Consider the following 26,055-nt stretch of genomic DNA (forward strand, 5'->3'; position numbering starts at 1 on the left):
GTGGTTTCGATCTGGCAGCATCTCTGAAACTAAACACATACACTTTCTCAGTGTAAGTCCGCTCACTGTTAACTGCATACCACTTAGGGAACAGGAATTCAGGAGAGCGTAACTGTGTAATTAGGCTCCAACACAACTGAGCTTTTGATTTCATATCTTCATACTTCTGAAAACTCTCTGCTGCTCCAAGTTTGGCAATCCCTCCAAAACCCAGTCAGGTCAGAAGTGTGAAAAGGAGCAACAATGAAGTGACAATTTAAGTTCCATGCTACTGGCAGGTCATAGGACAAACAGCTGGGGACAGAGCTCAGAAGACCTTCTTCCCTCCAGCCCTGGAACAGCCCTAGAATTCACATGGCGGCAGCAGAACCCTGGCTCTGCAGACCACTCTTTGTACAATGTTTCCATCCGGCAACCTCTGACAACCCTGCAGGCTTCCGAATGTATTTTTTTAAGGGAGAACAGCAGCCAAAGATCTCCTCTGGAGCTAGTTTCAAAGTGGGCTGAAAGATGCCAGCAGTAGAGAACTACCAGTACAAGAGCATTTGAAGGCACTAAGGTCCGCTGGTGGGACTCCTAAAGTAGGTGGATCTTATCCTGATGGGTATGCTCTTTGCCCCTCCAAATGCTCAAAGCAAAGGAAAAAGGGCGGGGCAGTTATCAATGGGAGAGAAAGGCAAAGAGGGGGAAAACAGATATTGAAAAGCATGCTTGTGCGCATGCTTGTGCCACATACATGCACACACAGGGTCTCAAATATCCCCTGACCAGAGTTCTGTATGCTTTCTTAAAGGTTTTCCTTAAAATAACTTGAGAAATTCAGTGGAGTCATTTTTCTCCACTGAGAACTTCTACCTTGACTTCCTACAAAAAACTAAATACTGACAATGGAGAAAAGGATACAAGGGTTTTGTAACATTACTTTCACTTCCCTAACAAGGTAAAATACAGAATGCAGACTGAAAACTCCCTCTTTCTATGTCCTCAAATGAACTGAAATCTTTCACAACTGAGGTACTTGATGCAGCTTCCCATGACCTAGAGACATTTTAAACTTTTTCTTTTTCCGCTGAGTTGGGTCTTCATTGCTGAGCACAGGCTTCCTCTCGTTGTAGCGAGCAGGGGCTACTCTTCGTTGTGGTGCGCGGGCTTCTCGTTGCGGTGGCTTCTCTTGTTGCAGAGCACGGGCTATAGGTGCGCAGGCTTCAGTAGTTGCAGCTCGCAGGCTCTAGAGCACAGGCTCAGCAGTTGTGGCGCACGGGCTTAGTTGCTCCACGGCATGTGGGATCTTCCCAGACCAGGGCTCAAACCCGTATCCGCTGCACTGGCAGGTGGATTCTTAACCACTGTGCCACCAGGGAAGTCCCAAGACATTTAAAAGAAAAACTTCCAATTCACCAACCTGACCCCTGATGTGGACAAAACCAGGGACACTCTACCAGGGATGGGAATGGCACCACGTAACAGGAGAATCCTCATCTCCCTCTGATGCCCATGGCTGGCACAGTGTCAGTGTGTCTGGAAGCCATGACTCAGTAGAGCTGGGGTCCTGACTTCCTCCCCTAGCACAATGGTGGATCTCACAGTAGCAAAATAAGAGCAGAAGAGTAAAACATCAGCAGTTGAAATGGCTTCCAATTTTAAGACCAGAAACAAGGTTCAATCAGTAGGCCAAACCAAGGGTGAAACTTTCCCCTTTATGCCCTACCAACCCCATTCCCCAGCCAGTGACCCCACAGGAATCACTCCAGGGCAACGGCTTCCACAAGCTGAACGCTTTCTAAGAAATGCAGCACACATGAACACAGCCACTCATCAGAAGGCAGACTTACCGCCTCTCCCCGTTGTGCTCGAACTTGATTCTGACGTCACTCTGCCAAAGAAATGATAGACAGGTTAGCGGGTTCTCTGGCGTGTGTCACTCCTGCCCTTCCCAGGTAAGCCTCAGGCAGTCCTTTAGCAACCTTAGGCAGACATCCCTGATGGCTCCTGTTAGAGCTTCTCTACCCCGACAGGCATTCCTTTCAATGAGTTCTAACCTCAGCGGCAACAAAGCTCTTGGGACAAGATCCTTTGGTGGCTGCCCCAGCTCAGGTGCTCTGCTCTGACATATCATTTCTAAGTTCAAACACTCTCTATTTCCACAACTGGCTCTGGAGTTTCTCCCACTATACCACCACCTCCTGGCCAGGACACCGTTCCTTCTGGGCTGATGTAACTAGACAGAAAAAGAAGTCTTAATACTGATACTTCCTAGCTCTACGACCACAACCAAGTTACTTATCCTCTATAAGTCTTAGTTTTTCCATCTGCAGAGTAGGGCTAAACATACCTAATTCACAGAGTTGCTATGAGAACTAAACGAGAAAATGTAAGTAAAATACCTAATACATAGTAGACATGCAATAAATGGTTGCTGCTGCTACTAATGATTTCCACGATCCTTTCAAGGCTGCCCTCAGTGGGAGTAAAGTGGCACTCTGGACAAATACCTTATAATTGTCCCCAGCTCTAGCCTAAATGACCATCATGTGTACCCTATAAGCTCCAGGAGGACAGGGATCATGTCTCTCTTGTTTCTGTAGCTCCAGTGACAGCAAAGGTAATAGTATACATCTGTGCTTACAATATTTATTAAACGGATTAATTGATTGAAGAATAGAGTTGGGTGTAAGTGTCAGAAATTAAGACGAGGTAGGAGTGTTAGAATGTTAAAGAACAAATCAGGGAGGACGAGAGATACTGTAAAGGGCAAGCAAACAACCTGAGGGAGTTAAAAATGACAGGAAAAGGGAAGAGATATAGAAGAAAAGAACAGGTACATGGGAAAAAGAAAACTAAGATAGTCGGGAAACCAACAAGTAATAGAGGGGGAGGTAAGAAAGTTCATGGTCAGTGAATGAAAATTATACTGAGATTGACAAATTAAAAAACTGTGGCTTGGAAGAAAGAAGAGGGCTTCAGAGTATCTGAAGATGAAGAACATAGAGCAGACAGAAAAGATGACAGAAAAGGGAGAAAGTTGAAAGGTAGGGTGGGTGCACACAGGACTTCCTTTTCCCAAGAGATTGGGAGGCTAGAATTCCCTTCCAGTTAAATGAACTAGACTGGTGTTTCTAATTTACACTCTAAAAATTATTGAGGACCCCAAAAAGCTTTTGTTTATGTAGATTATATCTACTGATATTTGCCACGTTAGAAATTAAAACTGAAAAAATTTAAATTTTATTTAAAAATAATTAAAAACCGTTATGTGTTAACATAAATACATTTTAATTAAAAAAACTTTAAAAAAGTGAAGTGAGAGAATGCCAGTCTCTTTAATGCATGGCTTAATAGGAGACAGCTGGATTCTCATATCAGTTTTTGCTTTCAAACTGTTGTGATAATACGTATTGTGTAGCCTCTGGAAAACTCTACTGTACATTCTTAAGAGTATGAGGGTATAAAGGGCAAGGAACATCTTAATACTATTATGAAAATAGTTTTGACCTGATGGACCCTCAAAAGGTTCTTGAGAACTTCCTAGGGGTCCTAGAACACACCTTGAGAGTCAATGAATTAAAATATAAGAATACAGCCTCTAACTCACTATTTTAAAGACCGGGAAATGGAGGCTCAAAGAGCTTCATGACCCTGAAAAGCTCACATACTAAACAGTGGACAGCAAAGCTCCCCTGAGGAGCAGGCCTGCGATGTGACAACTTTTCAAACTACAGCCCTGATACAGCCCTTTCATCCTTTGATGTAACATATGGGCCACTGGATCCCATTACTAATAATATGACAATAGTTAACATTTACTGAGGATTTACTATACACTAAGTCTTGTTCTAAGCATGTTACATATATCAATTAAACTAACCCTCACAACAGGTACTATTATTGTGTCTATTTTACAGGAGAACCTAATTTACAATGAAGTTAAACAAGTTCTCTCAAGATTATAATGCTTTAAAAGAAGCCCAGATATGCTACAACTTAAGTGTCACACAGGCAAGGGAGATTTATTTTACTCACAGATGCAGGGCTTCAATGGGAGCACTGAAAGAAGGAAACTATCAAAGGATCTTTTGAGACCTTACTTTTCAGAACTCATGGAGGAGATGGAGTAATAATGGAGCCAGCATCGGGAGACCAGGGGAGCAATCATGCAGGAAGCTATGGGGCCTGGGGAACCAGTAGGGGAGGCTCTGGCTGAGGCTGTGCGTAGGTGGAGATGGAGGAGGTGGCATGGGAAGGCAGTGTGCCCCCCTCTGGTGTGCATTCCAGGTGAGAGAGACTGTGTGTGTATGTGTGCACATGCGCACGTGAATATGAGCGCACAAGCAGAAAGATGAGGCACTGCTGCAGAGGAAGTTATCATGGGGCTTCAAGGTTCGCATGAGTGACAGCAGTGTTTTCACTGTCTTCTTTTTCTCCTTCCCCTGAACTACTAAGCAGTTCCCGTGGCAAGGCCCTCCGAAGCACAGTGCCTGCAACACGCTGCCGCATCTGACATGCTGTCTCCAGCTTCCCATGCTGTCCGGTTCCACAACTAGCTCTGGAGTACCCCCAAGTGCTCACCGCAGTTTGCAGTCCTGTCTGTCCCTACAGCTGGGTTACCACTCCTTTCACCTCCTCCTGCTCACAGCCCAGCACACCTTGGTGTAGCACTCACTATTATTATATTTTATTAATCGATTCTATTTTTAGAACAGCTTTAGAGTTACAGAAAAATTGAGCAGATAGAGCAGAGAGTGTCCATATACCCTTCTCCCCCCTCCACCCCCCAGTTTCTCCTATCAGTAACATTAGTATGGTACATTTCTTTTTGTTACAACTAATTAACCAATATTGATGTGTTAAACAAAGCCCATAGTTTATTCAGATTTCCCTTTTTTCCTGTTGATTAAAAAAAAAATTTATTCCTCTGTTGATATTTATCTAATTTTTTATAGTAATAAAAAACACATAACATAAAAACACATAACAATAGCTCTCATTCTAAACTGCGGCATTATATTTAGATGCATCTATGAAGGAATCCCCTCTGTCCCTTTGTGGGACTGAAGGAACTAAATTTATTTCATCGTGGGCCACAATCCAAATACTATTCCACTTGAATTTAGTGAGAAAGGGAATTAAACTTTTGCCTCAAACCACAAATCACTCCTACTCAAGACTAACCTAGCCTGTGACTAGTAAGCAGTGTAAACAAAGACGCCCAGCCTTCTGAATCCCTTGTCTGATGTGGCCACAGTCTTTCCAGAGCAGGATGCAGGCCCATGACTGGCTTCCATGTACCACATGGTGTGCCCAAATCTGCCAAGTTCCTAAATCTGAGTGACCCCTGTCAGGCTGACTAGAATAGCCATAGATAAGAAAGTTCAGATAAAGCTAACTAGATTCAAATCCTTCCTGCCCACCATCCTCCTTGCCCCTCCGAGGCATTTCGCACTGGTAGCCGCGTCCTCTGTCGTGAGGTTCTCTCCTCTTGCTTCTGTGACTCTATCCCAAGCCAGGGAACCTGCCACCACTCTAACCACTTCTGCTTCTTCGCTGGTTCCTCTTCCTCATGCCATCTCACACCCCTCCCCCAACATGTAACTGTGCCTCAATGTTTGGACTTTTGGCCTCTGGATTTCTCTCCCTCTTCTCACATCTTCTCCTTGGCAGGAATTAAAAAATCAGGCAACCTCTAAATAGAAGATTCCCAAATCTCTATGTCCAGCCCCAATTTCTCAAGCGAAACCTCATCTGTCTGCCACGGATACAAGGCAGACAAGTCATTGTTAGGAATGCAGCACTAGAGTCAAACTGTCTGGCTTCAAATCCTGGCTCTAGAACCTCCTTGTTGTAACCTTCAACTAATCTCTCTGTGACTCAGTTTCCTCATCTGAAAAGTGAAAATAGTGACAGTATCTATCTCATCGAGTTATCAAAACAATTAAATGAAATAATTGGATAAAGATATGAGAAAAGTTCCTGACATATAATAAGTGCTCAAAAAATGGTAACACAGGTCCTTTATCCTTTAGTCAAAACCCTTGGGGCCGGAAGTGTCTCAGAAAGCACTTCTGGACTTAGAGAGGTAGCGGTGCGTGCTCTGTACGTTAAGCGACGCCCCTCGGGGGAAGGTGTCTGGGCAGCACTCCACGGCAGAGCAGAGCGCTCACAGGCATTCCGTGCACCCCTCTGCGCTGCTTAGCCTCCCCTGAAGTTAGTCTGGGGTTCTGTAACTACTTCTGACCAGCAGCTGGGAACAAAGTTGAGTTCTACACTCTCTTCCCTGGTGTGCCAGGTCAGTGGAGCCACTGTCAGTCAGGGTCCTTCAGTGACTGTGGGGAACGCTGTCCTCCCCTTCCCTGTGCTGGCCATATCTGTACAGTCACTAAGATTTAGGGTTTACCTGTTAAGAGCAAAAGCTAGTTTTTGTATTGAAAAGTATGAATATTCACAATTAGTCAAATAAATAAAGACTGTAAATAGCCCTGTGTCCATTCAGGCCAAGTTTTGATGCCAAATGAATTTGCTGCAAATTTAAAAATAAATAAATAAAATTTAAAAAACACCTTTTAGTTTACAGTACTCTCTGGATTTTAGAGTTGCAGATAAGGGATTGTGTACCTGCAAAAGCAATATACACACATACCTGCATACACTCTCAGAGTATTTCACTGTAATCACAAACTCAACCTAGCCATGTGTGTCTGCATCAACTACCCTCCCGAACTAGTCCCCCTTCTCAGTGTTGCCATTTCTAATACTGACTACAGGCTCAAACCTCTGAGTTCTGCTTGATTCTTTCTTTCTTTTCCCTTTCTCACAGCCAGACAGCAAGTTCCAATTCTCCCCTCCAGGGACTCCAGTATGAGACTCTGCGTCCCATTCTCTCAGTTGTCACTCTTGGAGCCCCTTTCCCCTCCTGAATTCTTGAAGCAGCCTCTGTACTTCTCAGCTCCCCCCTTCCAGCACATTCTACATTCCTCCACAGTTTCAGTCATCTTAACCACCGCTTTCACCACATCCCTTCTTTGTTCAAAAAGTAATCAGTGATACCCATGACCTATGGAATAAAGTCTAAGTTCTTTACTATCATTCAAAGCCCTCTGGAATTTAAGCTCACTCAGTTTACCTAATCATCTCACACTGTTTGTTCTCAAAGGGAACCCTTTCTCCAGCCAGATCAATGCCCACCCTATTTCCTGAAAGATGCCATATTCATTCCTTCCCCTAGGCCTTTAATAATTCAGCTTCCCAACCTGGAGTGCCATACTTCCTCCTTTCCACCTAACTAAACTCTTATACATCCTTCACCGCCTGGTTCCAGTGCCACCTCTTCCAGAAATGACTCCATAACTCCTTCGGCCCAAGTTCATCTTTCACCTTCCTGGCCTCCTGTGGCTCTCAGTATCTGTACCATATATTTAGGCATAGTCACATCCTAGCTTAGTTTCTTTTTTTTTTTTTTTTTTTTACATATTTCTCATTTCTCATAAGACTGCATGATTCCTAGGGTACAGGGAATATAACTTATATTTCTTTGTCTAAGAAGGTTGAGTATAGGCCCATGTTGAACTGAATGGAGAGGTGCCACAGCTGCTGAGAAAAAAGTTCTAGTACAAAAATTCAGATCTAGGCAGGTTCAAGTCCCCTGCCCACCAGAGCTAATTTGGTGAAAGGAAGAGTGAGAGCCATGCCCAGGAGAAGGACAGTGCAGGCCTCCAGGCTGAGCTACAGATTTGGGAACTCAGGGGGCAACAGGAGTAACCAATGATACCAAACTTAAGTAGACATGACCTTCTCAAAGTTTGAACTCAACAACTGAACATGTAACCCAAGAAGACTCCCAAGAATTCAAAAAAAAAACCTTTATTAAACAAAGGTTTGTGAACCTTTGACCTGGCAAAGGCCCCAGCTAGCCACTGTCTCTGGTGCCCGCTCTCTGATTCTGCAGTGCTCCCCCTCCCTGTAGTTGCTATATACTTTTGGCTCCCACATCTCTGGCACTGGAGTCCTTATTTTGCCAAAGAAAGTAAATAAATGAGAAGAAAAGAGCAACAAAAATAATTTTATTTGTGTGACTCAGGAAAGTCCTAAGAGATCAGTGGAAGAGGTGATTATAAAGCAACCTTCTTCCCTACCCTAATTCTTTCTATATCCCCAGTCCCAGCATTGTGCCTGGCATGCATCAGGGGCTCAGTGAGTATCTGAATAAATCAATGATGAAATAGTGTATTAGTTATTTACTGCTAGTTAATAAACTACCACACAAAAAAAGGAAGTTTCTTACAAAATAGAATATGAGGCTTGTATGCTGTATTATGTTTTATTTTCAAACTAGCCAGCCTATCTTATCAACAACCCTTGAAAGAGAAAGGAAGTCCTGAAGAGTCAGGTCTATCACAGTAAAAGCAAAAGGCAGTCTGCTCAATCACTGACCCTGTGGAGGAACAGCTCCTAGAATTCTCCTCCTCTATAACTGATAGCCAAGAGCCTGCCCTTCTAGTGCTTGCTATGAAGAAAGCAACTCTTCCATTCTTAAGCACCCACTAGTGATCATCTGGAGGGTCAGACCCAGACCCTGGGCTCTGTTCAAGCCTCTACCTACCACCGTGATAAGATTCAAGGGAAACAGGAATCCATGGTAATAAGGATTCTATTTTTTCTTCTACTGGGACTTTCATATATCAGGTTAGCTTCATAAGTCTGCAAAGGACCATCTGATAGATAGTAATGTCAATCCAATAAAGGTAGAAAACCGTAACCCTTTCAGTTCCATGACAATCTGCATACTTCTTGTTAGAAGCTTTCACTAGCGCTCATACCCACAATGCCCGAACATGACAGAAGTGATGTAGTCACTACCACTTTACACCCGTACCTTGTTTTACAATGTATAAAATCTTTTATACTCTATGATCTTACAACAACTTTCAGAGGTAGACACTATGCCTGTATTTTCAGATGGAAAAACTGAGGTTTAAAAAGGTTATCAGACTTACACATGGTAAAATTACTGTGACCGGGACAGACGATCTGGGTTTGCTTCCTGGCTCTACTTAATATCTTTGCATAAGCACTTTGTAAACTTTAAAGTATTATACACATGCTTATAGTTTAGCTTATAGTTGTTGTTATTGCTGTTAACTGTTGTTGTTGGAAGCACTCTCTAAACTGTAAAATCCCATGTTAATGGATTATTAACAACTCGATGACTTCTGGGCCAGTGCTCCTTTCACTACACTAAGCTGTCGCCCTCACAGAGAAATAGCACCTGTTGATAAAGGACTGTTAGTTGATGACTGCTAAAGGGTCTGCCCTTCATGGCCTATAAAACCATCCACAGGCCCCAGCTGAGGATGTGCCACACATATCTAAGAACATGCAGCCAGCTCTAACGGCTGCAGGCCTCCAGGGACCTAATGTCCAGGTGGGAGAATACAGAGAGCGCAGATCCTAACTCTTAGCAAATAGTTGAATGACCAAGCGCCTCATACCCCTGTACTTCCGTAGCTGCTCAGAATGCTTAGTTTTTCTCAAATGTATTCTCTTTTTCAATTAATTGCCTAGCTTGTTTACTCAGGGAAGAGGATATCTGAAGTCTTGCCAAGCAGAGGTATTAAATTACGATTTCCCGTTCTTCCAGGCCTCAGCCCCCACACGATTCTGTCAGTGAACCCCCAGCTCCTGTGGCATTCCTTGCTGTGCCAAGCTTGAGCCCCATGAGGCTATGCCAGTCTCAGCGCTGCCATTCTCACTCTGAAGCGCTGCTTGCCTCTGCCAACATCATTCCATCCCTGAACAAACCACCTTTCCTGGTGGCCAAAACACTTGGGTACTTTCAACTGGAACTCTGCAATTTGAATCTTTAGCCCAATTTGACATTTCTTAGACCAACTTGGCATCTCTTAGCCATTTACATTAGGTTTTTATCTTTCAGTCCTCTCTCCTCCTAAGCATGGACCTTCTGACAGAAGAATTGCTACTGGAGGAAACCGTTTAATCCTATCCTAGGCCCAAGCAAACAAAAACAAGAATTTTTCAAAAGGGAATTCACTGTGTAAACTGTAAAGTCCTACGTTAACAGATTATTAACATCTCAAGACTCAGGCTGGGCTCTTTTCATTACATTGAGCTGTAAACACTTCTCCCCCTAAATGTTCCCACCATCCCCATCTCACCCCATCCTTCCTTGGAAATGCAATCACTGAGACTCTCTCTCTCCTTCTGCTTTCACGATTTTGCTGAAGACTATTCCTCCTGGTCAGAAGCTGAACACCTGCTATACTTCCCAGGAGAGACCATTCTACAACCTTGACTTTAAGGGGAGAAGCTATTTTGACATTTTCATTGCCCTTTTACCCAATATTAGCATAAAACTTTGAGCTTCAATTTCTAAACAGCCATGCTAGTTCCAAGCTTCATATTCCCCCCAGATCCCCATGCCCCCTGGAATAGACTCTTAGCTGGGATTCCCACTGATGAGCTTATCACAATGCATAGAAACTCATGACCTGTGTGGTGGAACGAATGTACCAAGGAGATGTACACATCTCCAAGCATGTACTTAATTTCTTGCCCAACAAATCAACAGTCTCTTATACAGTATATAAAGTTGTGCTATCCAAGACAATAGCCATTAGCCATATGTAGCTATTTAAATTAATTAAAATTAAATAAAATTTTAAATTCAGTTCCTCAACTACACTGGGCAGTACAAATATAGAACATTTCTATCATCACAGAAGTTTACTGGACAGCACTGACCGAGGTTGCTTATGAATAATACTGTTGTGAGAAATGGTGACAGCACACAGGTAATGAGTAACCAGTGCTCCCTGCAAATCCACTAAAACAATTTGTCCAGGAAATGAATTCCACACTCTTCCAGCACTAGTAGATTTAAAAGCACATTTTAGCTTTAACGGGTAATTTTGTTCCTTACCAAAAATTTCTTTTTCTCACTGGCCCCTGCACATGAGCTTGTTGTTACTGTGGGGCTGTTCAGAAGGGCTGAGCTGCTGCTGTTGTGTTTTTTCTTTAAAAACAAAAAAACTGAGGTTAATAATTTGTATCCTTCATGCAACAGATAATGTTTGACGATATTCAAGTAAACTGTGGGTCCAAAGAGCTAGTACCGCTTGTTAAGATTATTTCCTCTATACTAGTCAATCCTTTTCACAGGCTTCTACCTTCATAACCACTGCCTTCACCCCAATAACACAGCAGCAGGCATGGTAAAAGATCAGGATTTTTCTTATAATAGCTTTTAGGCCTAAACAGGATTCCTAAAAGGTAATCTCCCTTCAAGGAATGATCAGAGACCACTCCACCCCTCCTCTTCTCGGCAGAGTCCCTTTGGGCCTTCCAACTCAAGAAAGTTTCCCCTTTTCACCTACTAACTGACATCCACGCTAATAGTCCCATTTGGAGAAAGATCAGCTGACTGGAGCAGCGTTAACAAGCACACTCCACATAGGAAGACAGGAAGGAAAGTGAGGTCATTAGGCTCAAGCCTGGGGGAGGGGATTCACTTCTGGTAAAATGCTCCTTCCAAAAGCAGCTTTGAATAGAAGTGAGTTACAGCAAGTGAGAACCCACACAATTAGAATAATGTATGAAAACAGTACAAGAATGGGCCCTATTCTGTTGTTCCCTTAGTTCTGTAAGGTAAACACAAAAAATAAAAGCAGCTTTCTAAACTATTCCTTATGTTATAACTGAAACAAAAGGACTTGGGGTCCCTAGTTTTCCTAAAGGCAGGAAATACTCTGGGAGGCTATATCTAGCCAACCTCAGACAGAAAAAGTTCTAGCCCCTTATACTTTCTCCAGGAACCAAGAGTACTTCTGAAGAATTCGTAGACAAGGTGCAAATGAGGAGAGAGAAGGTTAGCTGATAACGAAGAGAACCACAAGTAAGGATATCATCAAACACACCAAACTCAGCCATCTGATACCCACTAGGAAGGAAAGCTCCCCGTCACTCACTCCTCTCTGTGGGCCAAACGGCCTAGGCAACAGGGAGGTCAGTGACACTGGAAGCAAGAAGAAGGTTCTCAACAGCGCACAAGTTTAAATGTTAACAAAATAGAAGCTGTTTTCCTAAAGAAGCACACAACTCTCAATAAAACAGGCACTCTCAACTACCTGAGTTAATGGGGGGAAACAACTGTAAACAACAATAACAAAATCACTCATTGTTACTTTCAGTATATGTTGTTTTATTAAATAAATTTCCCTTCCTAATTACATTTTAAATAAACCAATACTAAAATTAATTAATTTTTCCTGAGTATATACTGTAAGATAGCTAAAAAGTTTCTGAGTTAGGGATCGTGAATCTGGATAAAATATTTGCCAAATGATCAGTAAAGGAAAAAGTATATGAATACTGTCCCCATAATTAGCGAAGAAATTATTCTTACTCTCCACAGATGAAACACTATTTACAAGGTGAGATGCACAAGGCATTGGGACTCCAGATCACGACCCACACCTGGTTAGTACATATCACTTACCATTTAACAGACTGTTAAGGGAAGGGACCAACAGCATTCAAGCCTGTATCAGAGTATCATTGGCTTCTCACATATTTCCCACCTGAAAACCCCTCCCGAACAAATTTAGTTAACAGCCATGGCTGCACACACCTGCCTATTTGGGTGACCCGTTTCTTTGTTCTTCAGGGTCTCATATCCAGGCACCCGGGGACGTCGGCTCATCTGGAGGGCCACCAGATCCTTCATGATTGAGTTCAATGCCTCCTGTTCGTCTGCAAAGAAAGAGAGCACATGGGCTAAGGTACTTTAATACAGACCACAGAAGTACTTTCACAAATTATATGACTAATACTCAGGGAGTTCTGCCCAGGTGAAATGAGAGACCCTGTAACTATAATCACATGAATTTGCTATCTGTGAAAAGTAGATAACTGAGATCAGACTATGGCGATTTGAATTTTAATGGATTCTTAACAGCTCTCCAATCAGATTTCTGGCAGCAATACCTACCAATTCACTGGGGGCAAGGGAGGTGTTCAAAAAGACCAATTCTTCCAGTGCCAGAGAAACTCAACCAGGAAAAATAGATGAAAAGTTGGAGTGAAGAACAACACAGCACAGTGTAGCAGGGTACTGAGTGAAAAGATGAATTCATGGGAGAGCTGATTATGGGACAGAGTCAGTCAGACTTATTCCTAAACTATCGTACACAGGAGAGCATACTTAAAAGGTACCAAACAAGGACCTCAGGTTGCTGCTTTGAACAAAAGTTGCTTTACAAGCCTAGCCTCTGAATGCCCCCTCCCAACTCTTTACAAGTTTAGAGGCCTTCTGCTTCCCACAGGGAAGTCAAAAGGCAGTTCTATTGTTTTTCTTCCCTAACTGACCAAGCAATGCATTGTCTCTGCCTTACTGGTATTACTTTTAATCCCCCTTTCTTGACATAGCATAGAGCACTAGAGTTCTCATGCATTGAAGACAACTGGCCAAAACCCAGAACCTAAACCAGCCCAATTCCATGTTTTGCAAAATCCTCCTAGGTCCTTCAAGAGATCCTTGTCTACTCAAATAGCACTGGGGAGTTGGAAATAAATCTGCTGATCTGCAAAGAAACATGAGGAATGAGCTGTTACACTTGCTTTAGTGACAAATGAGTCACTTAGGGACTTGCGGCACACCTTAAAAGAAGTACAAGACTCCACCCACAGAGTTTGCCTATCTTCTGCGCTTTATCACTGTCCCTTGAAAATATTCTAACACCCTGTGGAAAGGAAAGAGCAGCATGGAGTATAGGAAGTAAAGCGGCGTTATTTGCCTCTCCCCTCTTCCTAGACCAAATCTGCTCGGATGCCCTACATGCCCTCTGAGGAGGTGCAGGAAAGGAAGGAGAAGGGTGCCCCTGAAGAGATTTTTGTCTGCTCAGAAAAGTAAAATTAGATTTAAGACTTGCAGGAAAAACACCAGTAAAGTAGCTTCCCAACTAATTCCACTTCAAAATACATACAAAAGTATGAGAATGATATCGTTGTAGTATGAAAAGAATGAGGTAAATGAGATAACGAATGAGGAAGTGGGTGTCTACAGAAAGACATCTGTCAAAATTAAAACACATACATCCCATCAATTATTTTATACTTTCTCACAATTTACCTATAGGCTCCTTAAAGGGAACTTGCTTGGTTTTTGTTTTGTTTTTTAACCTCCCAACCAAGATTTTAAAAGTAGAGCATAACATCTAAGCTAGGATGACTAGCTTATATATATGTATAACACATATATATAGGCTTATATACTAAATTGGCTTATATATCATTAAATATTACATATGTATAAATTTATTGGGCCAACTGTAACAGTAAATTGGGGTCATCATGATTATGACTAGGTGGGTGTTTTCTGAGGAGCATTCAGTGATAGTCCTAACAGCAGAATGCATGTAGTTTTCAGTATCAAGGTAATCAGCCTTAGAATTGAGAATTTCAGTTGTCTCAACTCAGATATTGAAACAAGATGGATGTGAATATACACACACAGACACACGCACATGCTTTTCAAGTCAAATCCATGACAAGTATGACTAAAGAAATTGTTTCTAATTCTGTATAAGATGATGCTATTATAAGAGCTGGTTTATCAGGTTGACAAATTCTGTTTCCAGGAAGCTAACCAATGCCGGGCATTACTTAATGGATAAAAACTTGTTTGGTAGTTCCAGTGCTGAGAACACACTAGAGGAATGGTTTGGTTCTATCTCTTGAAATCTGGGACAACTGACACAAGTGAAACAAAGTAATAGAATCTGATTTTGTGTCAAAGTTGCATATACTTCTAGAGGCAAACGGGTTCTTTTTTTTTTTTTAATAAATTTATTTATTTTATTTATTTATTTTTGGCTGCGTTGGGTCTTCGTTGCCGTGCGCGGGCTTTCTCTAGTTGCGGCGAGCGGGGTCTACTCTTCGTTGTGGTGTGCGGGCTTCTCATTGCAGTGGCTTCTCTTGTTGCAGAGCACGGGCTCTAGGCGCGCGGGCTCAGGAGTTGTGGCACACGGGTTTAGCGTGTGGGATCTTCCCAGAACAGGGCTCAAACCCGTGTCCCCTGCATTGGCAGGCGGATTCCTAACCACTGTACCACCAGGGAAGCCCTGGTTCTTAAACTGATACTTCAAACTGAGAACATGGATAAAGACAGGAAGCAAATCGAGTGGTTCTTTTAAGCATTTCTTCCTGGATTGGGATTTTAACTGAATTATCTGTGCTACCGTACGCATTCCTTAAAAAATAAAAACAAACAAACAAACCTTTTAAAAACAAATAGCAGCTTTCTTAGAGTGCAGTAGTCAGTTATATGGACTTTGGAGTCAGAAAGACCTGGCTTTAAGAGGCCTTAAACAAATTACTTATTCTCCCTAAACCTCAATTTCCTCATCTGTAAAATGGAGATAATAAAAGTATCATTACACAGAGCTGCTGTGAAACTTAAGGGAAAAAACAAACAAATAAACAAAAAACCTTACAAATTATTCCTCATGGTACCTAACACTTAGTAATGCTGAAAAAAAATGCTGGCTATTATTATTAGCAATGGAGAAAAGGTTAATGTTGAAAAAAATGCTGGCTATTATTAGCAATGGAGAAAAGGTTAATGGGAAAAGACTGGAGGCCACAATCTATCCTAATATTTAATTGTATTTCTGAATTTTTATTATTAATCATTAACAATAACCATTTACTGAATACCTATCATGTATTATACATTAGACAGTTTTGAAAGATACTTTAAGGTATTCAAACTCTAGGGGTAAAAAGACAAAACACACAAATACAAGGTTACACAAATAAAGAGACTGAATTAGACAAGATACAAACCAGAATACATAAACACACGTGTAAAAAATTTTTTTTACAGTGTGAGTAGCAAGAGATTATATAGATGATTTTACAGAATAAAGAGTTTTCCAGAGAAGCAAGCTGTTCCATCTATGCAAGAGAGCTTTACAAATAAAGGAGAAGGACATGAAAGCAAGTGAGCGGTGGAGGAAAAGAAAAGAAGGTCAGGGACTGATCCTCAGTGAACAGTAATGCTGTCAAGTAGAGTAGGAAGAAGGTGTGCTGGTACAGAAGCCTTTAAGAGGATTGGGAAAAAACAAGAGTGACACCACAGAAGCTCAGACCAAAGAATAGCAGGGGCAGGCAGAGGCCAGGCAGGTCCAATAGGGTAGCAGAGGCAGAAACAATTTTACAGGGAATAGAGAAGCTGGAGATTAAAAGAAAATTGGAAGTAGTGGAAATCAACAATTCATTTATGAACTTTACACGTGAACAAGTTGAGGCAGAGGTAATAGTATGCTATAACCTTGAAAAGATTTCCGAAGGATGGGGGTGGTCTGACACACTTAAAAGCTACCAGAAAGAAGCACAGAGAAAGAAGTTAACTCTAGAGATTAGGAGGTTAAGGATCTAGAGGTGAGGAATATTCACAGAAAAAGAAAAGAAGGGATCTATGAAACAAGGTTTACAGTTCAGGCTTAAAAAGTGGAAGCTCTTCAGCAGTCTCAAGCAGACAGCTATCCGTAATTATCCAGCGGCGTGTACTTTTCCTTATCCCCATACCCTGACCTAAGGCATGGGGGCTGCCAGGCAACACACTCGTCTCTCATTAGTCCCAGCAGGAAGTCACTCTTCCAGACTGAGCTATTACTTCTATCTAAAAGCAGGGTCTGAAGGCACTCCCATTTACAAATTCCCTTGGCTAAAAACCCAGAAAAGTTTCCAGAAGCAACATGTCCTTCGATAAACATTGTTGTCCTGCATGATGCCAGACACTCACTCTTTTCCATATATACAACCCCCAAATTTAATCTTTGTTTTCATTTAACAAACTACTTCTTCACCTTGCTCTACCCAACTCTGCCAGATCATCTGATCACACTGCTCACTCAGGAGATCCTGTGCTGCAGAGTGTCTGTGAGTCAGATTTTACTCTCTTACCGTTCATGACATGTTACATACTCGCACTGCCTCCACCCTCTCCATACCTGGGCAAACATCATTTCATAGTAAGTATAAGCAAAAAGGTCTGATCCTCAATTTACATGAAACATTTTTCCTTTTTCCTTCAAGGCCCTGGTTGAATCTTTGCTAGATCTCAAAGTCAAATTCTGGTGTTTATTTTTCTGTTTCTGGGATATAACTGCCCTTCAATATTAACTGATGACTTAAAATTTAAAAATACATATTATAAAGTAAGCTATTGCTTCCTCATAAAAATCAATATATCACCATCATATTTTATTTTAATGGTTAATGAAATTAACCTTAGAGGTCTGAGGACTATAGGATAATGTATGTCAATCCCAAAACTACAGAATTGATCTCTCCCTCCTATGTACATTTACAGTTTTGACGAAGTACCTATAACACCTCATTGCACTTATTTGTTTACATGTTTTTGGTTCACCTCACCTAACTGTAACTTCTTAAACACAGGATAAACGTATGTACAGGGCCTAACACTATATCTGACACATAAGAGATGCTCAATAAATGGGCAAAGAAAAAATGGATAGCTTACATAGTCAGAACCAAGAAAACTGCTTCTTCCTCTATGTATTCCCTTAAGTAACGCTAAGTTGGACTGATACTTACTTTTTACAAATGCCTAAAATTCAGTTTTAGAAACCAACCATCATTTTGTAAAGTATCAGAAATCTAGTCGTGACATAGCCATATTGATTCGTTAAACTGTGATCCCAATTTCAATCAAAACAGTTGCTAACTATTTAGAGTATACACAGGTGGTCAGATTCTAGCCAAACTGAATTGAGATTGGTCTAATTGGGAGCTCCCAACAGCCTTGAAACCCTAGAGACACAAGGCATCTGTAAATCACAATGATTCTGACTTCAAACCAAGTTATCAAACCAGAACCACAACATCCTAAATCCTATACTCAGTTCATGATCGTTTCCAGTAACATTTCCAAGTTGTTGCATATTTTTCAGTAATACTTCCCACTAAATTTTATATTGCATTTATAGAGTCCAAATAAACACTAGTAAATTAATCTTAGGTGTTATTAACAGCATTTGCCACTGTAATTACTAAAACTAGGAGAGAATTTTGGTGTGACCAAGAAAAAATGACCAGTCAAGCCCAAATTTTTTTTTATAACCACATAGTATCAAAGCCAAAAAAAAAAAAAAAAAAAAAAGACTATTTCCTATTATTTACAAGGATAAGTATAATTTCCACTAGAAATTTACTGGGGCTAACAGCCAATACAAAATCTGACCTGTTTTCATTACCAACCCAAGTTGTCAAACAAGCTTGAGTCTGGGGCTTAGAACAGCTCAGGAAAATATGACTATTAACCAAGGAACCTGCAGGGCAGGGACTCAAATTAGTTTTAGTCCTTTCCTCACTGGGCTGGAGTTTAACAAGTATAAAAAAATATTAATAAGTCTATGCTTCTCTCTTATTACCACTTGAATTTATTTAGGACTGCATGCAGCAACTAAAGCATACTAACCTGAGAATTTGATTTTTCATCATTTATATCACCAAAATGGAAACTAGTATTTAAGAGAGACTCTGTGTGTCTGTGTTTGTACATATATGCTTGCTGAGCCCTATACAAAGCAAACTAAAGGCCAGGTTCTAAGAGAATTCAGTATCAGCTCTAATTGCATGTCAAGGTCATCTACTAAAAGGAAACCGAGAATGGTATGAGGGGAGAGTGCTGAAGAAAGCCAGGCAGTGGTTCTTAAATCAGCTTGCCTAATATACTGCAACCACCAGGCAAGTTAATTCTCCCCTCACTGTCTCACTTTCTTCATGTAAAAACTGACATGGGGACAAATGAGAAGACACTGAGTTTTTGGTCCTTTTTCCTTTGGGGCTCTGGACCCTACCTATATAGTTCCTTTCCTCCTCATCATTGTCTCTCCGTATACTCACACACTTAAACTTTTTGAAAATATCTTGAAATGTGAAAACAGGCTGACATCTATTTTATTGTTAGGCATGAAACGTAGTCAACGCATCCGGACACTCTAACTGATTTAGCAGTTGAGAAAGTGGGGAGTAGGAGGTCTGCACACCCTCAAGTATTTCACACTCCCCTTTGGGACTTAAGACTGTCCCCGCAGGACAAAAAGGAAAGACTTAGAAAGATTATTTCAAGTGTAGGCCCACAAATCAATTCAAAGATTTAGTTCAATCATCAAATTCCAGAACACAAAATAAATGTGTGAAACCTGGGGAGGACAAGAAGAATTATGTGCCCCATTTATAGTAAATGTTCAATGAGTATTTGGTGAATTATGTATTTAAATACCAGGCCTCACTGGGTTCCTTTTCTGCTTACTGTCACAGACGTTTCCCAGAAAAGCAAGCACTTCTGAAGTAAAGCATGGGAAGGAAACAGTAAGCCCAACAAATGAACAAACCCATCTCTTACTGTATGAGGGGCAGCATGGAACAGAACAAGGTAATTCATTCAAAGCCAGAGTGTAAAGATGGGCCGCAAAAGAATATCTGCCCCATGTGACACAGCAAACATTTAACCTCCTACAAAAACGACTTGACCTTGCTATAGGGCAAAGCAAACATTAATGTTCCCTCTTCACAGATGCAATCAATGGCTGTGCAAATGATCTTTTTACTGACGTTTACCCCTTGATTATTTATGACAATACCAAATACTCTGCAAAACTTGCCACTGCAAACACTATCAAAATAACTGATCCAACAAGAGAAGCAAAGTACATGTAAAATGTTATTTGCTACTTAATCTAGTCCAATAGTCACTTGGTAAATTACCAAAAAGGACCTGAAATATAATTCAGTTCAAATGCTGCGTGTGGAAGACATTAAAAGCTTTTCTTAGATTACATCTTCACAACAGAAATTGCAAATATCGATTAAAAAGGAAATGATTTCATAGAGATTCTTTTCTGTAGTGAATGTTTCTCTCTTTCAAAAGTTACATAATTTCAGGGATACAGCTAGATTAAAATAATGGATGTAAAACACTGCAACAAGATTTTTCGAAAGGTAGGATGTGTATTATATCTGGCAGCCCGCGACCAATTCCTAACCTCCAGCAATCTGCGTGCAGCTCGCATTTCTCAACCGCGCAGTTGATAACAGTGATTGCCGTTTTAATCACCTCCCAACCTATCTCTCTGCACGCCCTCCCCCCTGCGCTGGGGCGCGCACAGGGCTCGAGAGCAAGCCCCGGGAACTCTCACAGGCCAGCCTGTGTGAGCAAAGGGAAGGAAATGACACAGGCAGGAAAAAAAAGCAAATCAAGGAAAAGACACAACAGCAGCTGGGCCTGCACCAGCCTCCAGCCCGGGCCCCACACTGCGCTCGCGCTCCCCCGCCCTCGGGCTCGCGGTCCGGCTCGCTCGGCCCGGAGCGGGCTGCCCCGCCGAGCAATGGCCCTCGACCCGCCGCCGCTTCCTTGGGATGCGCCGGCCGCGCGGCCCGGAAGGGGGCTGCCGAGTGGGCTCCGTCGGCCGGGGCCGCCCCAGCGGGCCGAGAAGCCAGAACCCCCGCCCGGGCCGCGGAGCCGCTAAGCCGCGAGCAGGGCGGGCGGGCGCCGGCGGTCCGCAGCCCCGGCCCGGCTGGCTGTCCATGCCTGTCAGGCGGCGGCCCAGGGTCCTCCTCCCCTCAGTCCGGGGCGGGGCAACGCGAAGCAGCGCGGGCACAGGCCGGGGCGGTGGCGACACTCACCCATGGTGGCGATGGCGGCGGCGGCGTCTTGGGCCCGAGTGTCACCTCCGCAGCCGGGGCTGCATGCCGGGGGCCCGGGCGGCGGGGACGGCAGCGGGCCTGGCTCCGCGCAGGGGGCGCGGGCTGCGCTCAGGGCCCCCGCCGCCTCCCCAGGCTCCGGCTCCGGCTCCGCCCGCAGCCGGGCGCTGTGGCATGAGCAGGGTGGCCCGCTACATCCCCGGCGCTCCTCGGCTCGGCCCAGCCCGGCCTCGGCGGCGCCGCTCGGCCCGCCCGACCGCCAGTCCCTCAGTCCCGCAGTCGCTCGGTCCGGCCGCCGTTCTCCACCTCAGGAACGCTCCGAAAAACAAACCGCTGGTCGCGCAGCTCGCCCCCTTGTCTGTCACTCACCCCAGCGCCCGCCAATCCTAGGCAACCGCTGGACCTTGGTACCACCCCCCACTCACTTCACCAGCCAATAACAAGGAGGAAGTCGCTGCCCCTGCCGCCCCTCCTTCCCCCCTGCTCTCTCTCCAACATCCTAACTCTCAGCCGCCAGCTAATCATCAGCACCACTTGATGAACCAATCCCGCCTACTCTCGCAGGATGCCAATAGGCGAAGGCAAGGCAGTTTCCGAGGGCTGTCTACCGCCTGCCAATCATTGAAACAGCGCCCGGTTCACTCCGCTGCTAGCCAATCACATAGAGGGCTCTGAGCACCCTCCTCTGCGCATCCCTCGCAGGCTTGCCCTCCCTCTCTCCCTGGGAGGTGTGGGTCGCTCCAATCACAGCTCGCGCTTGAGGCTCCGCCCACATTCCCACCTCCCGTCAGTCACCCAAGGCTCGGCGGGCGCGCGGGCTGGCGCGGTTCCCCGCCGGCTACTTTGGGGCTGGAGTTTGGGAAGGCGGCTGGAGGGGCCCCTTGGCCTCCTGCCCTCCCGGCTCTCGGCGGTCTCTGAGGCTGAGGTCCTGCCCCTCCCTGTGCCCACACCGGGCGCGTAATAAGCGGGGAAGGTTCTGGCTCTGAGCGCTTGCCGGCATGTGGCCACCTCTGCCGCCGGATCCCCAGGCAAGTCCTCCGGTCCAGACGCTGCGCTTGCCGGGAGGCAGGAGCGGCTTACCACTGCCCGCCTTTTCCTGGGTTCTCACACCTCCAGGGCCACACTCTCCAAGGGGCTGAGATAGTGCCGGAAAGTGGGTCCTAGGAATCTGCTGGCCAGGGCCGAAACCTTTAAGTGCAAAGCCAGAGAGGTTCTTTCGGGAAGAAAACTTTTTTTTTTTTTCCTGGTCATAAAAGCAATACAAGCTCTTTGTATTAAAATTGAAAAAAATAAAAATAAAACTTCCACCCCAGAGATAATTTTATCTTTCCTACCTAAATATACAACGTTTGATAAAAACGGCTTCACATTGTTTTGTAGTGTGCTTACATTTTATCATAAGTGTTTTCCGGGGCCACTGAATATTGTTCCAAAACAATTGTACTGGCTGCATATTTCAAAATAGAGATGACCATAATTAATTTTCCCAACCCCCATTGTTCAACATGTTATACACCCAGATCTTCAGATTCCAAGTCCTCCACAATCCGGGTTCCCTTCCTCTGGCCTCTGTTCTACTGTAATATAAATCAGACGCCAGAATCATCTTCCTCTTGTCGCATTCAACTGTAAACTAAGAACCTTTAGTGGTGGCTTTGCCTTGGTATCAAACCTCTTAAGAATTACCTTAGATTTCTCTCTTCTCTCTTTGTTTACCCCCACCCCTCCCCCCCACCCCCACCATTCAATCAGGCCCCTTGTCCTGTTATTTTTTTCCTCCAACAAGCTTTTAAGTCTGTCATTTTCCCACTTGAGTTGACCCCTACCCAGTTTATGGTAGTTCCTTAACTATAATAACTTCTCTTTTCTGGGAACGGGAAGTAAAGTGGAGAGAACTAATATTTATCAGTCATTTTCTATATGCCAGGCACATCCTCTCAATCTTTTCAGTAACTTTTCTTTTTTTTATTCAGTCATCAATTTTATACACATCATTGTATTCTTTTCAGTAACTTTGAGGTAAGTAGTAGTACTGGTGTTTGAATGGTGAAGGTGAAGCTCAGAGAAGGTAAGTATCATGTCCAAGTGGTAAAGCCAGGATCCACATCAGGGCTTTCTGACACCCAAAGGCCATGTTCTTGCACATTTCTCAACTGTTTTTTTCATTATCACCCCCCAAGGAGAAAATTTTTAATTACTTAATTAAATTTAAATTCTCCTTAATGTGAGAAATTAAATATTAAGGGATAAGATTTTGTCAGGTAGGGCTGAGCTTTGAAGCCCATATACCATCATATTATCAAAGATTTTTTTCACCTCGTAAGAATCATTTTTCGTCCTGTTGGGGATATCACCCTATTAAGAATGTGTGTAATAGGCCAGTGCTGGAGGTCACAATCTGCCAATCTGAGGTTCAGATCTGACCCTTAATTTTATTGAGCTGTGAAATAAATATTAAAAAAAAAACAAAACATTTATGCCAGTGGAAATGTAGCACCCACTCCTAGATTTAGGAATACTTGCCTGTATTCAAAGGTCCATTCAGCAGCTTCTCTTGGAATGTCTAAAACACAACTCCAACTTAATGTGTTTTACACTGAACTCTTGATTCTTTCCCCCTTCCCCCACAAAATTTGCTCCTCTGTTTTCCCAATTGTTAAAATACAAACCTAGGAGGCGTCTTCCTTGATTTCACTCTTTCCCTAACATCCCTATATCCAGTCATCCAGCAAGTCTTTTCAGCTCTCCTTTCAAAATGTATCTGAATCCAACTACTTCTCACCACTTCCACCCCAGTGCAAGCCACCACCCTCTCTACTGTATAACTGCCCTAGCCTCCTAACTGGTTTCCCTGTTTCCTCTGTGGCCACCCAGCAAATGATTCTCCACACAGCAGCCAGAGTGATCCTTGTAAAATGTAATTCAGATCATGTCACTCCCCTGCTCTCAACCCTCCAATGGCTTCCCATCACACTTAGAATAGAATCTTCCAGGCCCAACAGGAGCTGGCTCCAGCCATCCTCTCCTACCTCAACTCTCCTCCTCCCTCAATCGCTCCAGCCACACTGGCCTTCTCACCATACTTTGAACCAAGCTCAGGACCTTTGCACTTGCCATTTGTTCTGCCTAGAATGCTCTTCCCTAAGATGTTCCCACAGCTAATTCTTGCATTTCATTCAGGTCTCTGCTCAGATATCAACTATTCAGAGCGCCTAAACACACCATCCAAAATAGCCCCTCTCCCCTCCATCATTCTGTATTTCCATATTCTGCCTTATTTTTCTTCATAGTGCCTGAAATTATATACTTATTGTCTTTCCTCCAACTACAATGAACATAAGCCGTGTAGGAAGAGGGATTTTGTCCTGCTCACTGCGCTATCACCAGCACTTAGAACAGTGCCTCGTACATAGTAGCACATGCAATACAACTACATTAAGTCTTTAGCTGAAAAGAGCCTTCTGATTTTTCTTCTACTTTCCTACCAACTGCTTTCTTTGAGGGCTTCATTTCTGTCGCCTGCTGCTTAACCAGCCATCTCAAGCATTCCCATGCTGCATGTACCGTACTGGGCTTTCTTCTGAACTTCAGAGGCATCACCCACTGAGTATCCCACAGGCACCTCAAATTCTACAGGTCCAAACTGAACTGATCATTTTCCTCCATAACTCTCTATATCCTCTCTCCATCTTCAGTTCCCCGAGTTGGATGCTTTTGAGTTATCTAACTTGGAGAGCTCTTCCTCTCCATTTCCCTTCCCCCACAGCTAATCTTGACCATGTCTCCAATCTGTCCACTCCTCTCCCAGCCCCAGCTCCACCATCCTAGTTCCAACCCCCAAAATCTCTCACTTGGATTACTTAGTGTAAGAGCCTCTCAAGATCACTCCCATCACAGGGTGATCCTTTAAAACGGATACCTGATCCTGTCATGCTCTGCTTAAAAACTTTAGAGTTTCCCATCACCCTTAGGACAAGTCGAATACCTGAATGTAGCTAAGAAGGCTCTTCAGGACCCAGGCCGTTCCTTTTCCAGCCACAAGTTTTTCCATTTCCCAGCTCCAACAACCCCATCATTCAAATTGTGTGTTCTGGCCACACAGAACCACCGGAAGTTCCTCAAATATGACTCTCTTTTGCCTCTAACCCCTGCATGTGCTATTTTCTCTGTCTTGAACACTCCTCTCCTCCATTCTTGCCCCACCCCCATTCTTTCAGGGAAGAACTAAGCCTAAACATTGCTCCCTTCAGGAAGCCTTTCCAGGCAGAAACCCCTAAATCTGGGTACCAGAGCACCTAGCACTTTCTTCATCAAAGCGCTTATCTTACGCTACTGTAATTGCCTTTAAGAAAGTAAGCATAAAGACAGAGGCTGTGTCATTCAAAAAAGATGGCCTAGCATCTCTCACAGCACATTCAAAAAAACAAATATTTGGGACTTGCCTGGTGCCACAGTGGTTAAGACTCCGTACTCCGAATGCAAGGGGCCCGGGTTTGATCCCTGGTCAGGGAACTAGATCCCACATGCATGCCACAACTAAGAGTTCACATGCCTCAACTGAAGGAGCTGGCGAGCCGCAACTAAGACCCGGCGCAAACAAATAAATAAATTAAATAAATATTTTTTTTAAAAACTCAGAATTCACAAGATATAATTAATTAGGCTTCACTCTACCGGCTATTAAAAACAGTCAAAGTGTTCAACATATAATTCTTTAAAAAAAACCAATTATTTGTTGAATAAATAAGTGAACTTCAAATGGGGGTGTTAGTAATTGAATGTAATTTCCACAAGTGTGCCCTTTTAGCTATGTATTTTATCTACTCTATGTTGTCTCTCTCCTCACTCTTCATTTTCCCCATGTGAAGCCTCCCAGCTGGGCCAGGCCTTCTCAAGTCTATTCCCCTAGTTTTACACTGAGTAGATGCTCCTGGTTAAGCACGTGAGCCACTCCTGACCCCAAGACTCATTAGGCAGCCAATCACACACCAGCTGCACATTTTCCTTTTTTCTTCCAAGAGCATAGGACACATGACAGGGAACAATAAATACAAATGAATAAATTTCCTTAAGGGATAGCTCAATGAATTTGGTGTAAAAAAGAAAACAAACCAAAAAACCTATCACCTAATTTGATGAAAATTCTTTTAATTCAGAGGTAAAGTGGAATATGTTCAGATAACCAGTTCAACCAGTTAGTTTATCCACATTGTTAAGGAGTGATGTACACAGATTTTTACATCTTCTTTACATTTTTATATATGACATTTACTTCTAAAGAAAAATTGCTTTTCGTTTTGAAATTCCACTTCT

At 43.2% G+C, this 26,055-nt stretch overlaps 1 protein-coding gene across 3 annotated transcripts in view; it reads right to left on the minus strand.

The window, feature by feature from the left end:
• Window positions 1-21,037, minus strand: part of MAP3K3 (mitogen-activated protein kinase kinase kinase 3) — a 61,043-nt gene extending 40,006 nt beyond the window's left edge. The window contains exons 1-4 of one of the 3 annotated variants that reach the window (XM_036836520.1): window positions 20,725-21,032; window positions 12,638-12,759; window positions 10,931-11,023; window positions 1,833-1,873 (exon numbers count right to left, since the gene is read on the minus strand). In XM_036836520.1, coding sequence (XP_036692415.1) covers window positions 1,833-1,873; window positions 10,931-11,023; window positions 12,638-12,759; window positions 20,725-20,728 — 260 coding nt within the window. In that variant the 5' untranslated portion in view covers window positions 20,729-21,032. Of the gene's footprint in view, window positions 1-1,832; window positions 1,874-10,930; window positions 11,024-12,637; window positions 12,760-20,724 lie in introns of all 3 variants that reach the window. The other 2 variants (XM_036836522.1, XM_036836521.1) reach the window with 2 other exon arrangements.
• Between the last annotated feature and the right edge of the window lie 5,018 nt (window positions 21,038-26,055).

The sequence above is a fragment of the Balaenoptera musculus genome, chromosome 20, assembly GCF_009873245.2.
Source record: "Balaenoptera musculus isolate JJ_BM4_2016_0621 chromosome 20, mBalMus1.pri.v3, whole genome shotgun sequence".
Taxonomy (NCBI): Eukaryota; Metazoa; Chordata; class Mammalia; order Artiodactyla; family Balaenopteridae; genus Balaenoptera; species Balaenoptera musculus.